At 38.0% G+C, this 16633-nt stretch overlaps 1 protein-coding gene across 1 annotated transcript; it reads right to left on the minus strand.

Moving 5' to 3' along the window:
• Positions 1-2601: 2601 nt before the first annotated feature.
• Positions 2602-16398, minus strand: LOC111901065 (protein SPIRRIG). The gene is made up of 18 exons (XM_023896931.3): positions 15782-16398; positions 14953-15022; positions 14782-14867; positions 14567-14702; positions 14399-14455; positions 14107-14271; positions 13824-14015; positions 13659-13724; positions 13455-13569; positions 12242-13353; positions 11450-12149; positions 10155-11363; positions 8403-10053; positions 5340-8312; positions 4948-5241; positions 4559-4865; positions 4335-4481; positions 2602-4258 (listed from the first exon to the last, which is right to left on the minus strand). The coding sequence occupies exons 1-18, from the start codon at positions 15949-15951 to the stop codon at positions 3071-3073; spliced, it is 10638 nt and encodes a 3545-aa protein (XP_023752699.2). The 5' UTR covers positions 15952-16398; the 3' UTR covers positions 2602-3070.
• Between the last annotated feature and the right edge of the window lie 235 nt (positions 16399-16633).

Here is a 16633-nt window from a genome sequence, read left to right on the forward strand (position 1 = left end):
TCTTTTATAAAACCAGACATTTCCAAAATTAATACATTTTTAAATTACGATACTAACTGACTCGAAAACTCCTTTTACTTTTGATTTTTCCCGTTTTATTTTAATCTAGCTTTTTATCTTTTATTACGAAATTGATCTCTTACTTTTTTTGTAAAAAAAATTATTATAAATTTGGTCATATTTTATATATTTTTAAAAACTTATATTTCTTTTAGAAAAATTATGTTTTTAAAGCTTTTTATATGAAATTATTTTTTTCAAAATTAATTTTTTATAAATATTTTTTATTTCTGTTTTATGTATTTTTTAAGCTTTTTTTGTTTTTATTTTTTATATTTTATAGAAATACACTCTACATCTTTTTTTAACAATTCGTTTTAACAAATCTAGTATTCTTTAAAAAAAAATTACAAAGATTTATATTTTTGTTTTTAACATGTATTTTAAGATTTCTCTACACTTATTTTTTTTAGATATTTATTTTAAGAATCAAAAGTGCACCCTAAGAAGTGCATTTTTATGTGATAATTAACTGTAATTCTACCAGAAAATCCTCGAAATCAGTTCGCAACATTTTTAAATCTTAACGCGTTATAATAAAATAACAAAATGTTTATTCATATATTTACCTGAATTTTAATATTTTGAAGAGTTTTCAATGATAAAAAAAATAATTAATAAATTATATAACTATTTTAAATGTGAAACCAAGACTTTATTCATAGAAAAAAAAAAAGCTTTTAAATTTGTTTAACATGACTATATAAAATCAAATCCAAGGGAAGTGAACATCTATAAATAATTCGACTAAAACCATTTCTATTATATATTTGTTCTTTTATGCTTTTGATTATTTAGACATCACTTGCAACAATAAAAAAAAAAAAAAAAAACAAATACAACTATATATTTTCTTGAACTAAAAAGTTTCTAAAGATAAAAATTGATTAACAATTTTATATAATAATTTAACTTTAAAGGAATATATTTATTAACAGAATAACAAAGTTTTGCAAGCTTATGTAACATGACCATGTGGGATCAAAGTTAAGTGCATTTTTTTGTATCTTGCAATATGTTCAGAGGTAAATTGTTGAATGTTTTCAATCATTTCAATAGTAAAAACAATCACATTTTACCTATTTTGGTGGTGAAAATACATTTAAAGGAATACATTTATTAACAAAATAAAAAAGTTTTGCAAGCTTGTTTAACATGAAGGTGTAGGATCAAAGTTGTATTTATTAAGTGCATTTTTTTGTATCATGCAATATGTTCAGAGGTTAATTATAAAATGTCGAGCTTTCAGTCGTTTCAATAGTAAAAAAAATCACATTTTACCTATTTTGGTGATGAAAGTACATTATGCTCTACATTATTTGTACCACCGAAGTCTCGATTATACTTTTCCTATATTTTTATTGGTGGGTTTACAGTCCAAGAAAAGATTGAAGCTTGTGGACGGAAAGAAAGATAGCAACAGTGAAATCAATAGCTCTTACCTTGGATCCACGTGTGTTTCATCTGATGGTGTTGGTCCAGCCATGTCCCATTTCGATTGTGGGGTTTGTCTGCACCGATTGTCAAGGGTGTCGAGAAATTAAGGCAAGCAAAGTTTAGAACTTAGTTTAGTAGATACACTTAGTGGGACATACACTTGACATGGGTAAATAATAGTTCATGTGGCAACAACCGATTATGTGGCACTTGATTTCCGAAAGAACAGGGAGAACTAGTCAATTGATTGACATTGCAATAAATTATAAATGTAATGGTATATTTAAGAAAATTAACATTTAAAACACAATGTTAAAATTAAAATTTCAAATGTACTTAGTGACGGTATTGCAATTAACATTTAAATCAACTAAAAATATATTATTTATAAAAAATTGTCATTATTTATAGAATAAATTGCATAAAAATAATTATATTTTGACACTGTTTTTTTTCAATCTTGACCACTTAATCGCTTAACCGGTTGTTAGTTGAGGTGATATTCTTTGATGGCGTCGCATACAGACGTATATTTGGTTACATCATTCCGGTATGAAAATAATAAATAAATAAAATATAGTGACTATCGAAAATATTGTGACCATGTGATAATAATGTCTAAGCAATTCTTATATACAACCCTTTATGCATATTAGACTAGATTAGACTTTTTGGACCAATTTGACAGGTCTGTGTTGATCATGATGGTGTATATTGACCCGATCCATTGTGTCCCATGTTCATTTTTACATGGTAATTGGTAAAGTAATCGACAATCAATAAGGGATAACATTATAAAATAACAATCAATAATATTAAATTTTTTTTTTTAACAATATTTAATAAACCAGTAAACAATTTTTTTGGTTCTCATTATATCATTGGCGTCCATATGCAGTATGACATCTAATATCATAGAATTTGTTCATTTATATTTATCACTAGCATGTTGTCATGGCTTCCACAGTTCCTGATCCAATATGCCAAGAAACGAGGACCCAAAGAATAAATATATCGGCCTATTGAAAGTACGTGACCCAAATAGCGAAGTAAATATTTAAAAAGACCAAACGTAGAGGAGTTATAATAAAAAGGGGCCTCAACTCAAATCTTAAACTTGACTACTATAAGAAATCATATTTGTGTGAATGCATATTCATATTCTTACAAATGGAACAAAAAATGAGAGAATTAAAAACACAACAGAACCGAACCCCGTAAAAACCCCAGACCAAAATAGGGGGTAACAGTGCACTACAGTTACAGTTCCTCCCCTTTACTAACTGTTTGTTTCACAACTCTATACAAATATCCAAATATAACAACCATCCATCCATTCTTCTTCTATGTACACAAATAGTCCCCACATTCCCTCCCAGCTTTCATAAAAACACAAAAAACAATTCCGGCCACCAAAACCATAATATTACTTACCATCACTCTCCCAAAGTCTTAGGGTCAGCCCTTTCGTGTTAGGTGGACGGATGTCGAACCAAATCTCATTTAGGTTCCTTTTTTTTTCTTTCCTTTCTAAATAAACATGATTACAATTTACCTAAAAAAAACCCAAATCTCACCCCCTTCTGATAGAATTCCTCAAGCTTTCATCGGGCAACGTCCACGAAATCAAATGCCCGCCCGAATCACCGCTCAAAAGCTGCTTCAAGTCCCCGGTCAGATGAAGAGCAGTGACCGAATGTTTATGCCCTCTCAAAACCTTCCTCAAAACCAAAGTATACTCAGGCACCTTCTCAAGCCCAAACCCAAACGACAAATTCGTAGCAAAATGTTTACTGTGTGGCGTCTCGAAAACCTCACTCGAGTTATGAACCATTTGCCACACTTTCACAGCACCACTCTGATGCCCCGACACGAACCAATTCGTCTCCTGCCAATCGGAAAACGTACACGTCGTGACCGACACGATGAAATCGGACGGGAGCTGCGAAGTGTTCACCACCGCGAGACAGTCGCCGTTCACGCTCCACACCGCCAGCATGATTCCGGCGGCGGTCACGATGTCGCCGGTTAATTCGTTCATGTAAATGGCGGAAACCGGGGAGGAGAATTCCGGAAGCTGGCGGATGAAAACCAACGAGCTTAAATCCCATATGATGACTGAACAATCGTCTGAACCGCTTAAGATCACCATGTAAGGTTGGCAGATGTGGAGACACGTGATTTTGTCTGTATGAGCGGAGAGAGATTTTTCGAGGTGTAAGCTTCGCGGTGCGCGGAACCCGGGGTGGGTCCCGACGCGCCAAACGGAGACGAGACCGTCGTCTGCGCCGGTGACGAGGACCTGACCATCGTGGCTAGCGCTCGCGCACCGGATCTGGTTCCCGCCGTGGAGGTTTTCGTGGGTTGAAAGAAGCTTGTCTTGGTCGTAGCTTATGTATCTTAGACTGCGGTCCGGGAACCCCCACGCGACATAGTTGGCGTATGTTCTTGGTTTCAAGAGGTTGTTGGGGCCCACCATGAGGATTTTGTCGTTGGAGGTCACGATTTGGGCTATGGAGGATGCGGATTTACGGATTTCGTGTGGGACCAGGTAGTTGGAGTGTTTGAGAGGGTTGATAGGGGGTTTTCGGTCTTTTTTCCTTTTCACGTGGGCCCGTTGGAAGATTTGTTTTGGTGTTTGGCCGAAGTGGTTGATTTGTGCTAAAATGGAGGCTTTCATTGCGGGTTCTGTGACCGCGTCGATGTCGACGCTTCCTTCGTACGTGTAATGGTAGAATACATTCACCGCTTCCTCAGCCGCCTGACAAAACAGAAGGGCAATTTAGGAAACAGAAAAATGTTGATAATTGATATTTGGGGTGAAAATTACTACTGACCTTTCCTCGTTGTTTATAACCAAAGATAAGGTCGATCCAGTGATGTAGATTCTCTGAAACGTAATCAGATTCGAGAGCTTCTCTATGCTTTCTGATGAACTCTCGAGCACTACCTTTGGCCCAAGGAGGCAACACAACATCTCCAACCTAAAAAAAGAAGATCAAATTATGCGAAAGATTTTTGGGATTTGGAAATATATATAAAATTGGAGAAGGAGACGGACCTTTTCTCCTGATTGTTTTTCTCCGAGGTCAAGATCAAATCTGTTTTCAAGAAACTCTGGCATGTAAAAGAATTCAGGGATAAGTTCTTTTACATCTGAAGTGTTGCCTCTTCCAGCTGCACTTGACCATGTATCCTTTACACTGTTGAAAAGACGGTCAGCATGGTCAAACTGACCCCCCTGCAGCTTTTGATTCTCTGTGCTGAATGGTGGCAACCGTAAAAGATAGAAAAGAACAATCCCAGCACTTGAATAATGAGATCCATAATGGAATTTCGGGATTTCTGGATCATCCCAGCTTTCATATCTGACAAAAAGATTACAAATTCATTGATAAACCCAATTACCCGAAAAAAATTGATGAATATAAAGTAGAAAAAAAATCCAACCTTTTCTTGAATTCATCTTCTCCCTCTTCTGTTTGACATCCCATGGGTTTGTCAAGTTTCCGGAATGATTTTTCATCAGTTAGGTCAAGATTTTCGCTTTCATAATCCGATAGAACCCAAGGGAAGACAGGATACTGGGTAAGATCACTGTACCCACGACCCGCGAGTGTGTTGAGATGCATCAAGTACTGGAAATTACTAATTTCTCCATTCTGCCATCTCTTGCAGAAAGATTTTGCCATAATCTTGAAAGCACTTTCTTGTTTTGCTACTCCTGATATCGTTGTGTCCAACCTATCAAGTAAAACAAATGTTATCAATGATTGTAAAAAAGATGATGAGATAAAAAATAAAAAATAAAAAAAAAAAAAAAAAAAAAAAAAAAAACTTACATGCTGTTCCTGGGAAGATTCATGGCAGACAAGTTTTTATAAACTTCTTCCCTTTCCTTTTTATGAAAAACCAGAAGATCATTACATCCATCCATGCTGAATATCTCAACAGCAACAGGACGAAGCTGGTAATCACGTTTCAAGATTTCATGAACACTGTTAAGCTTCCACATTCGCCACAAATGAGGCACATTCCCACTGTTTGTCACTTTCTCCTTCCCCCATGCTCCACCATTGTAGGCCCATGCCCTACCCCCAGTATGTGCTTTAACAGCCCATGAAGAAGTCAGCTTTGACTGGGAGTCCATACTAACAGAGAAATCCTTTGTTACACCTAAAGCCTGATCAATAACCGAAAGCTCATCTTCACATTCTTTCTCACAGATGCAACCTGACTTATCGATGTAGAAATTCTCTATCACATACAAACAAAGCTCCCCGATAAGAAAGATCCCATCATGTTTATCAAGACCCACAACTCTTTCACAATTGTATCTGAATTTTATTTTTTCTGTGTGTTCAAGATAAGGCCGGATTAAATACTCCCCGTTGTTGCTCGATTCTTTATCCACTTTATCTTCCGTTCCTTTAACCTCATCAAATCTCATTGAAGCAGACTTCTTAGGAGAACTCACAACCGATTTTTCTTGAATGCTCTCTGACAACGGTACGGTTGCTGAGCTGGACTTCATGCTAAATTCAGCAGCAGAATGAAGACTATCATCATTAATGCTACTATCCTGATCGTTATTCCAGCCAACCCTAATCGGATTCTCGTCTTTCCCACCTTCCGATTCCTTAAAAACAGAATCTTCATACATTTCGTCACTACAAGATTCCTGTTTTCCATCGTTCAATAAAAGATTAGAGAAAGGACCGGAATCGGAATCGAAATCGCCAATGTCGTTTCCGGTCATCTCTTTAGAAGGCTCTTCAAATTCAAACTTCCCGTTTAAAATGCTTTGCACAGTATCATATTTCAGCTTGCAACGTTCCAATTTCTTGCGCATTCTATACGGGCCTTCAATGGGGCAGAGCTGCCATTCGAGTTCTTGGCTTGAAAAGGATTTGGGCATTGAGAATATCCCTTGTTCGTGTATGAGTTGTTGAAGATGTGTTTGCCACTCACTTTCAGCATGGAGCACCCATCCATATTTATCTTGTCGAACAACTCTAAGTTCAGTAGACATTGCATCACGAACCAGTTCAAGAGCAATTCTCCTTTCATTGACTTGCTCCCAATGTCTTTGGTCCAATTTCATTGAATCCCTTGACTTTCTACCAATCTCTTTCTTTCGTCTCCCATCCATACCTTTGATCCGAACACCCGGGAACTTAACCGATCCAGCAACATACTGAACCCACATGATTGCAGCACATTGTTCCAAGGTTTTATTAACAATCAGTTCAGACATATGAAGCCAGTCAAAGAAGATAGACAGGCTTCCAGTAAGTAGCAAATCAAACCCACCATGTAATATATCCAAAACAGGTCCTTGATTGGGTTTGGAGACAAGAAGATCCTCAAGTGCAGCTCTTCTGTGAACAAGAAGATGTTTCAGGATGTCCACTGCTAAGCTCTGTGCATTAGGTCTTTGATCATGTAGAAGCGAGATCAGGTTTATACAAAGACAGCAGATTAGATCGGTGTCAAGATTACTAGGGCAAAAGATGATTCTGCTATGAGCAATGAGCAACTGTAGAACCGTGCATATATCTATCACCCCATCTTCTTCTGACACATGTGGGACCAACCTTTTCTTGGGTTCGATCTGCAAACCGAGTCTTGAAAGAAACTCATCTTCTCCAACTGATATCAAGAAAGAAGGAAGGAAACAGTACATGGTGATTCGGTTCATGTTTTTGAAAACCGAGTGTACGTATGCATCGAGTTGTTTTGTTCCTCTTGTGATGGATAAAATCCCTTTTCCAACCGGAGGTGCTTGTTCGACTCTGCCATCTTTATTTGCCAGCTGTAACATGGACAACAGGAACTCAAGTGTTTTCAATACAGCAGCAGGCTGAGGGAAAGCACCCATGTATACACGGTCAACTATCATGTAACATAACGCGTCTAGATTCAATGACCATCGGTTTTTATCGAGTTTTTTCTCGTCTTCTTCATCATCACGTAAGAGGCGTCTTTCTAGAAAGTTCATGAGTCTTGTGAGGCATAACCCTTGGAATACCAAAACGGTTTCTGCATCAACATATAAAGGAACAGTTTCCAGAATGCTTTCGATAACAGGTGTCGCTTTTATGTTCTCAGTTACAAAATCAGCAAGAACTTCTGAAATGAAGTCTAGCACAGCGGTTGCTCCAACAGAACACGGGCCACCACCATAACCGGAATCATCCACATCAAGAAGCAGCTTCGGATGGACTGTGAAAATTGTATTTGAAATGTTTGGGATTTGTGGGGACCATCTAAAGTCTGGAGTTGAATCGAATTCAGTGAGGGATAAAGAGGAGGAGTCCATGGAAGGAGAGGCGAGTGGTTGATATTGAGATTTTAAGTCATTGGAGCTTCCAAGCCAAGATGGCAAACCAAGAACCTGTGATGGAGAGTTGAGTGACTGAAACCTGGAAGTGGATCTTTCAGATAAGATTGGAGAATCGTATATGCTTAAAGATGGTGAGCCTGGTGAACCAGTTGGGTGAACAGAGACTGGAGTGATTTTCAGATCATGGAAATTGAACTGCTTGCTGTCGATAACAGATGGCTGATCAACTGGTTCGGAATCTGAACTCGGAATCTGTGATTCCAAAGTCATGATCAGCTCTGTTTTATTTCCAATTCCATCCATATTGTCTGCGACAGCAGGAACATCTTCAGAGCTTGCACTCACTGGAGGGAAGCTTCTCATGCTGATGGAAGTCTTAACAGAGCCTTCCGCCTCTTCAACATCATTTATATTTTTCTCTTCTGCCTTTATCGACATCTCCTTCGCCATCATCACACCATGAGCAGCCCTAAAAAACCAAAAAAAAAAAAAAAAAATTAGCAGACGAAGAAAAAAAAATCTTTACTAGACAAACAGGAAGGAGAAAAAAGTATATGACCTGACACAGGAGAAATAAAGATCCACACAGCTCTCAATGAATTCAGCTCGTCTACATACAGCAGAAAAAGCAGGACACATTTTGGCTAAATCCACCATGAATCTAAGAACAGATGCTGTAGCAGCAGGAGCAGAAGCTTCTCCACCCATAAGACGTGCTGCATAAGTTTTATGCATCAGAGCTTCACCCTGAAGCTCTCCAGTCATTTCTGCATTTCCTTCCACAAGGTCTGCAACAAGCCCACCACCAACCTGATTCAGATTCCCACTTCCATACGCCAGCATTGTCTGGGCAGACAACCTGTCAAATGTCGATTTCGCCATTGCAATTACAGAATCCAAAAGCTCTAAGAAGTTTAGTTGTACATTACTTCCATCACTCGGCATAAGGGCATGAAAGTCCAGCATGCGAACTTCAGGTAATCTTGGATACACTGGCTTCCCGAATATCAGACAAAACAAGACGTAATATATATCAGGGGAATCATAGAAACTAGGGAGCACCCTCATTAGACCTTGATACCCTCCACTTGTTCTGAATTTGAGAGCGAAAGTAGGTGAAGAGGTGAGACACACACCAAGAAGAGTCATGACCCATTTCATACTGGTGGGATGAACAGCTTCATCAAGAAAATAAGTCACCAACTTTGAAGACACGATCTTATGCCATTGTTCAAGAAGCTCTTCTGATGAGATTGTGACCAAGAGATCGATTAACATCTCAAGCAGCATGTTTCTAACAATAATATGCTTCCCCATTGCTTCTCTTGATATCTCATTCCGGGATGACAGTTCAGGGGGGTCAAAAGTCATAATCACAAACCTTACAACGTGTTCCAGTTCAGAAATGACGAATCCGTCCTCCAAGATAACTCCTAAAAGGACAACCAGTTTTTCGAGTACAGGAACCTCAACATCACCTCTTTGGAGAGTTACAAGGAGATGTTGAACAAGGTTTATTCTACGCAAAATGGTGAGATTATGATTCCTGTACCAATGCATAGAAACAAGATTTTCAAGAAATCCAAGAAGAGAAATCTGTATTGGAACCTCAGCTGCTACCCATACAGTCCAGTCAAGTAACACGTGTTCAACCATATCTGCATTTGAAAGAACTATGCAATTTGATGTTTCGGGAGGGATATCATTATCATCGAGTTCAGACATACGACTGAAACTATCTTTTTGTAAAGAAAAATCATCCATATCCTCATGAGAACTAGCTGAAGAAATTTCATCGCGGAACTTCGATGATGACAGGTTTAGGTCATCAAATTCATTCAGGGTGACTGAAGGTGACAGATTATGCTGAGTTTCTTCCAACTTTTTGGGTTCAGGAAAAGAAGCCTCACAAGCAGCAATTTGGAAAAAGATCTCGAGTGATCGCATGTCAAACAGAGACATTCTGGAATGTAAAAAGAGAGCTAGCAAGTGATACCCTCTACATGCTTGCATGTCTCTAACATTTTGTGGATTTTGATTAAGTGCACAAGCAAGGAGAGTCAATGCCATTTGCAGCATGTCACTGGTTTCTGCTACTTCAACAAGAGCTAACACAACAGATATTCCACCAATGGGACGCACAGTTTCACCAATTACACAATGCTTACAGACATAAACATCACCATGAAGACGTCCAAACCGTGGTATGCCTGATGGAAAATTAAAAAAAAAAAAAGATTCTAGTTCAGAAAAGAAACAGCCCCGAAGGTGTATAATAAATAAATAATATGAATGTTAAAAAGAAGTTGACCTCCAATAGGAGAAGCAGCTGCTGACAGGGGATCAACTAAATTGAGCATTGACAAAGTTCCGGAAGCTGGAAAGGCTTCTGTTGATGTTCCATCAAATGCAAATATGAGTTTCCTTCCAGAGAGCTGAAGCGCGAGGTTCCCTAATCTTTCAAAATCCCAAACCATTCCACTACGATCTGTCTTAGAACTTCCTTGCTTATTTGCAGCACTCTCAGGCCTCTGAATGTTGGAAACCAATGCCAAATCGGTTTCCAAAGAGTCTAAAATGGCCATACTACCCCCACGACAAGCCTGGCTAGGGACAAACTGAAGAAGATTTGTGTCTTGAAAAAGTCCCCTGTACCCTCGGCCCAAAATATACATAAAATATATGGAACCAGGTGTCAATACTTCTTCAAACAGATAGCAAGATCGTAGCTTCCATGACAAATCACTGACCCTTGAGAAGGTTAGAGGTGTCCCAATTGTTACCTGTAGGGACTTACCAGCAGGAGAGAGGGAATACCCTAGTCTCCCTGTGTGTCTAAGCTTCCCATTAAGATACACGTATGCAACACTGGCTTGAAATAGTCCAGCCAAAGCATTTGGTTTGCTGTGTACCACTGCAAGGTGATGCCATTGGTCTTCATTAACATCTAACCCTGAAAAAGACAATGAAGATGAATTGCTGGTTGCAAGGGTTAATATTCCATCTTCTTGAAGACAGATCTCTGCATAAAATGTATCACCACCATCTGTTGCACCAACTGAGAACAACCGTAGAACTTGTGGGCCCGTGGTACTTGTATTCCTTTTGGAAAATACGGTATTTGAAGATTCAACATCTTTTGAATTTGATTTCAGGAAATTGTGATGTTGAAACCAACACACGAATGAATAGCCTGCAGCAGGAGGCCATGATCTTTCTCCTAATGACACGTGAATCGATGCATATCCGATCTTTCTCATGTCCATTTCTATAAATGGTGCAAGGGGAACGTTTTCTGAAGCCGTATCTTGCATCACAACTATTCTTTCCATCATATCAACAAGAATATGACCAGGATTCCTCTGTCTCATTTGCAGAAGACATCTGATAATCATTCTAAGTTCTGCTGTTGATAACCTGTAAGCCCCGAGTACTTCAATAATCTTTAAAGCATGGGAAAGTAGAGAGGATGAACCCGAAAGGAAAGGATATATTGTCTCCAAAAGAAGCTCCACACAACCTGAAAAAAAAACACAACGCAAAGATAAGATGCGGATTGCTTCTTCTAACAGCTTCTAAAACATGTAGAGAGAGTTAATTACTTACCAGCAGATGTTAGGTTTTCTTGATTAAAAGGTCCAGCTGAAGCAAGCTCTTCGATAAGTTTCAGCAACTCCAGCTGTAATTTTGGAGTAAAGAGCAACAATGAACGAATGAGGACCTTCAAAGCACCAGCATTATATATCCGCTCTTTATCAGGAAGAAACAAGCCTGATTGAGTAATGACAGAAAAAGCAGCAGAAGAACTTGCAAGAGCATTTGATGATGTGGCAGTTTCTGGTGTTGAAAATGGCGGGAGTATAATCTCAAGTGCAAGTTCAAGGAGTAATTGAATTACTTGTCTTTCACACTCCACACAAATCAAGCCAGACTCGGATAAAAGATCATAGAAAGTGTGTGAAGATATAATTGTATTTAACTTTTCCCTGTTGACAGCATTATTGCACACACCAGCTGTTGTTACACGCAATAAATATGTGAAAACTTTCATGCAAACTGGTAGAAGAGATGGCTCAATCAGCCCTTTATCTCCCTGGAAACTATGAAGTGTTGTTAGAAGAAGAGAAAACCCAGTGGCTTCACCAAATACTCTCTGAGCAGAACTGTTAGCTCCTAAAACCCTCCATAAAGCTCCAAAAACATCACATTTTGCATCATATTGAAGGCGATATTGAGATCCTAAAGAACTGGTAACCATCCCACTCTTTGATACTTCAACCAGCATGCTCAGTTCCTCTGAATGAACCTAATCAATATACAACTTTTGGTCAATAAGAAACTTAACAAAAGATTAAAGGTTGGAAAAGTATGCAAAGATTAGATTTAGATTTAGCCTACCTGTGAAGAATCTTCAATGATTAAACATGATATGACACGAAGGACACCTGGACGATGGATATCAGACACCAAAAATGGTAGAGCAGTAGTTACACCATTAGCAGCCCGGAATGTTACTTGATTCTGTTCTGCTTTCTTCAGTAAATAGAACAAACAATTCCAAGAAGCTGAGATCGTGCCTTCTGCTTCAAAAAGTGAGAGCTTTCCAGAACTAGAACCCAATAATCTTGGAGATGAAATAATCGCGTCTTTACTGTGTAAATGTTTCTTGAAGCTGCTGGAGTTTGACTTTTTTTCCAGGTCATCAGTGTTACCATTGTGTTGCTCTGGACCCAATAGAAACTTGTGCTGTTTCAGATCATCTAATAAAACTTCCAGCACACCAACTTCTCGCAATACCCTTTTGTACTGTTGATCAAAGGATAATAGCTTTATAAAGAATGATAGGATTGTGTGCTTCAATTCGGATGATATGTGTTGTTGCAATAAACAGCAAAGTGCTAGCAGTTCTTGTTCAGGTATGCAGTTAACAACAGTCACTGCATATTCAAGAATCTTAAGGATGATTTCTTGTAAAGAAGGAGGGAAGCCACCCATGTTCAGGATCAACAAGGGCACTGTTCGTAACTGCTGACACAGCATGTAGTTCTCGAGATGACTTGAGAAAATCTTAAACATTCTGTTGAGCACTTCAGCCTGAAGCTCCCTACTATCTGCTTTGAGAAAAATGTCTTGTAACACTTGTATGGCATCAATATCTTTGACTTTATAATTGTCCTTTTCCCACCCATCATCTGGAAACCGATCAGAAGACGATGTTTGTTTACTGCGATTACCCTTTGACCCGGTCAACGCTGTGTCAGGTGGACCTGTTTGAGCTAGATTGACAAGAACATCAAGCAATCTAGACAGAGTGGGTGAGAGGCCTTCTGATGAGGTGTCACCTCTTCCCTTTACATCTTGCATTTCTGAGTCACTAGTTCTCGTTAACCCTTCTGAAGAAGAAATGTGTTCAAAGTCCTGAACTTTTGAAAGAACTAATGCAAACTGAACAAGGTATTGGTATCCATGAGCATTACGAACATCCTCCCTCAGTCTGATATCACCAGCCTCTACAGAAGCCATGATAAAACTGTTAAATTCAGTGCTGAATGAACTTTTTTATAAATAATAGTAATCAATGTCCAAGTAGGAAACAGAGAAAGCAACTGACCAGGTCTATAAGACAATTCTATGCATTCAAGCAACAAGTCCACAATTCCCATTGTATATGCAGGGTCTCCAGTTTCAGGCTTGAAGTCCCTCACAGCAATTAGCAGTACTTTTATCTGCATTTAATTTATAACTTTATCAGAATTTTCATACGCTATGATGATCTTGAAGGGTGGCTGCTGTACTATAGAAATGAGATCATTACCAGCTGATGCCTCCTTATGTACTTGGTGGTGCTTCCATTGTCATTAGCCATAAGAAGACCAAGAATCTGGATAACAGAGTAAGATAAAGAACAGTTAAATTTCCTCTTACATAACATCTGTCAGCATATGAATGGCTACACTAAGTGATAAGGTTGAAATGTCACCTGCATTGCATGTCTATGGAGCTGAATACTGTGCAAGGGAACAAGACCTTCCTTATATCTTGAAAATAAAATTAAAGATCCATTGGCAACCATCTCAAAGAGTAATTGAAGTGACTTGTCTTCAATTAAACTCTGAGCAGCTGCAGGATGGCTTGCCAATGCCTTCATAATATGCACAACACTGCCTTCTACCTTCAAAGATAAAAGCAAGCATTAGCAAAAGAGTGAGTTACAACTCTAAAAGATATCTGCAAAAGTGATGACACATATGGATATGGTATACCTCAAGGCGTCGATCTGGACCTGGGCTATCCATGGCTTCTGGTTCCTCTTCAACGGATGTTACCTTTTGCCTTGTATTTCTTCCATCAGGACCCAAAAGGGCATTGAGAATATAAATCAGACAACATAAGATCCCAGAATCAAGGAGAGATTGTTTATCAATAGGCTGCCAACAACATACACGGGTGGGTCCATTATTTAAAATAAAGATTTATACCAAAAATCCAAAAAAGAAAATAGAGATTTTAATGATTGTTATGCAACTAAAAGAAATTATTAGGTTGAGAATGTACCCCGGATACAAGAAATTCCACTGCCTGCAAAAGATTTGAGCCAGGCTGAATTCCATCCTACAGAGATAGAGACAGAAATATTAGTGCATATTGAAAAGGCTGATAACTCAATTTAAGTGAGAGTAAGCAAAAGATGTAAGAGATAAAGAGATGGATTTGAAAGGATACCTCTGTGACCTCCAAAAAATAGCCCATCAAACTTTCAATCTCTAACATGCGTGCTTTGCTACTCAATTTAAGCTTTTCGATATCTGTAACAAATGCTCTACCAACCACAAAAGAAAATATGTGTGTCTCTACTAACCTGCAAACAAATAGACATGTGTAAAGGGAGTAGAGAAAATAAAGAGAATATGAAAGGACAAGTGAAGTGGTTGTCATACATGGTAATCAATTGTGCTACATTAGAATGTTGCTTTACAAATCTACAAAAGACATCGATTGTCATATTCAAGGCCTTTTCTTTTTCCTGCATAAACATTATAAAATTCATAAGCCTGGTCAACAGTGTCTACAAATAGCCAAAAAAAAAAAAGTAAATTCTGTGCACTAACCTTCTCCGAAGATGACGAACGAAACTCTTCCCAATGTCTCTTGAAGTCCAATTCCAGTTCATATTTGTCTCTGAGATACAAGGCGATAAATGTAAATCATGACTTTTCATCCTTTCTTATAATGGAAATTTTACAGTCTTATTCCTTTTATAGAAGAGATCTAAAACCGAGATCTCAAAAGCCAGAATTATAGAGAGGAAACATTAAAAGTTGCTTTATAAGACGTAACTTATTATGAAAAAGAGCTTCATTTATTATGAGTGACCACTCTTACATCAAAGAAGAATTAGAAGCAACAGAATGAGAACTATAGTAACCTTATTTAAGTAGCATAAACATATAAGCACAACAGTCTTATATCCAAAACCTTGTATTATAATTACCAAAATCTTGTAATAACACAGGATTGTGATCAGTTATTCAATCTACAGGTGGTGACGAATAGCTGGAATCTTTCTATTCTTTGGGAAATAGACTACATACTACATAGATTAACTATTATAGCCAGAAATTACATATCAGATTATATGTTGTGTAGCAAATATCATCAGCCTTTTCAGATCCCAATAACAAGATAAAAGGATTCAGCAACTTAAAGCTCAGGTCTATCTCTTAAACCCTAGATCATTCCAATTAGAAGACTTCCTGCAAACCCTTTGCATTTAGTAAATCTTAAGCCCTGCTACTTCAAGTTCTTGGCAAGTTGAAACGATATCATTTTATGGTAAGAAAATAAAAAGAAAGAAAGAAAGCAGCTGTTTACATTATCAGCGAGAATCAATTTGATAATCAATATCTTTGAAGCCATAAAACATAAAAGAACCCTGACCTTGAAGAAGAAGACGAGAAGTAATTTGGTGATGAAGAAGTAGCATTGTTATTATTATCAGGATAGAAAGGTGATAGGGAGGTAGATGATGATGGAGAAGATGCAGCAGATGCAGGCGCTGTCAACCCGACCTTTTCTTTAAAGTCTTTAAGCAATGATACCCATTTCATTGTTTTAATCACCTCTCATCCGCCGGAAAAGGAAACAAACAGCCGCTCAATTTAACGGCAAACCGGATCCGATTACAACCCTTTAACTTAGGAGGATCTCCGAGCTGATATAACCCCAAAAATCCTCCGTCAAATAGTTTCAACAGAAATTGATGAAAAAAATAACACAAAGTCAGCTGATCGGACGAAGTCAATTAGGGTTTCGATTTGGAACAAGAAAATAGATGAAAAAAGATCTGAGATTATAATCTTCAACGAGAATGCTGATCTGTCTGCATCCTCGTATTACAATGTCCTCTTTTTAATTTTTGTGCCCTAGCACCCGATATCTAATTGTCGCTGGACGGCAACTCGCCGTTTGTTTCTCGCTCTGCAATTTTCTCTTTCTCTCTCTCTGAAACTTTCTTCCTTTCACAAACAAACTGCTAAACCCTTTGCTTTTCTTCTTCATCTTCTTCCTTAATATTTTTCAAAGGGGGGAAATCCCTTTAGCCCTTGTATTATGAAACAATGACAATTGAGTCCATGTACTGTCATTTCACCCAAGGAGACCCATATGGGCGAGACTATTAAGGCTATATATTTGGCATAGGAGTTTAAAAGTCACTTGTTAGTTAAAAAATCCATTAATAACCGAAAAGTTAGTTGTTAAATAAAAAATCAGTTGATAGCTAAAAAACTA

The sequence above is a fragment of the Lactuca sativa genome, chromosome 5 (assembly GCF_002870075.4).
Source record: "Lactuca sativa cultivar Salinas chromosome 5, Lsat_Salinas_v11, whole genome shotgun sequence".
NCBI lineage: Eukaryota > Viridiplantae > Streptophyta > Magnoliopsida > Asterales > Asteraceae > Lactuca > Lactuca sativa.

Coding starts and splice junctions, on each gene's coding strand:
- LOC111901065 (XM_023896931.3), bottom strand. CDS start 15,951: ATGAAATGGGTATCATTGCTTAAAGACTTTAAAGAAAAGGTCGGGTTG. Junction 10,054..10,154: donor AGCTGCTTCTCCTATTGGAG/GTCAACTTCTTT, acceptor ATTTTCCATCAG/GCATACCACGGTTTGGACGT. Junction 4,482..4,558: donor AAAAACAATCAGGAGAAAAG/GTCCGTCTCCTT, acceptor TTCTTTTTTTAG/GTTGGAGATGTTGTGTTGCC.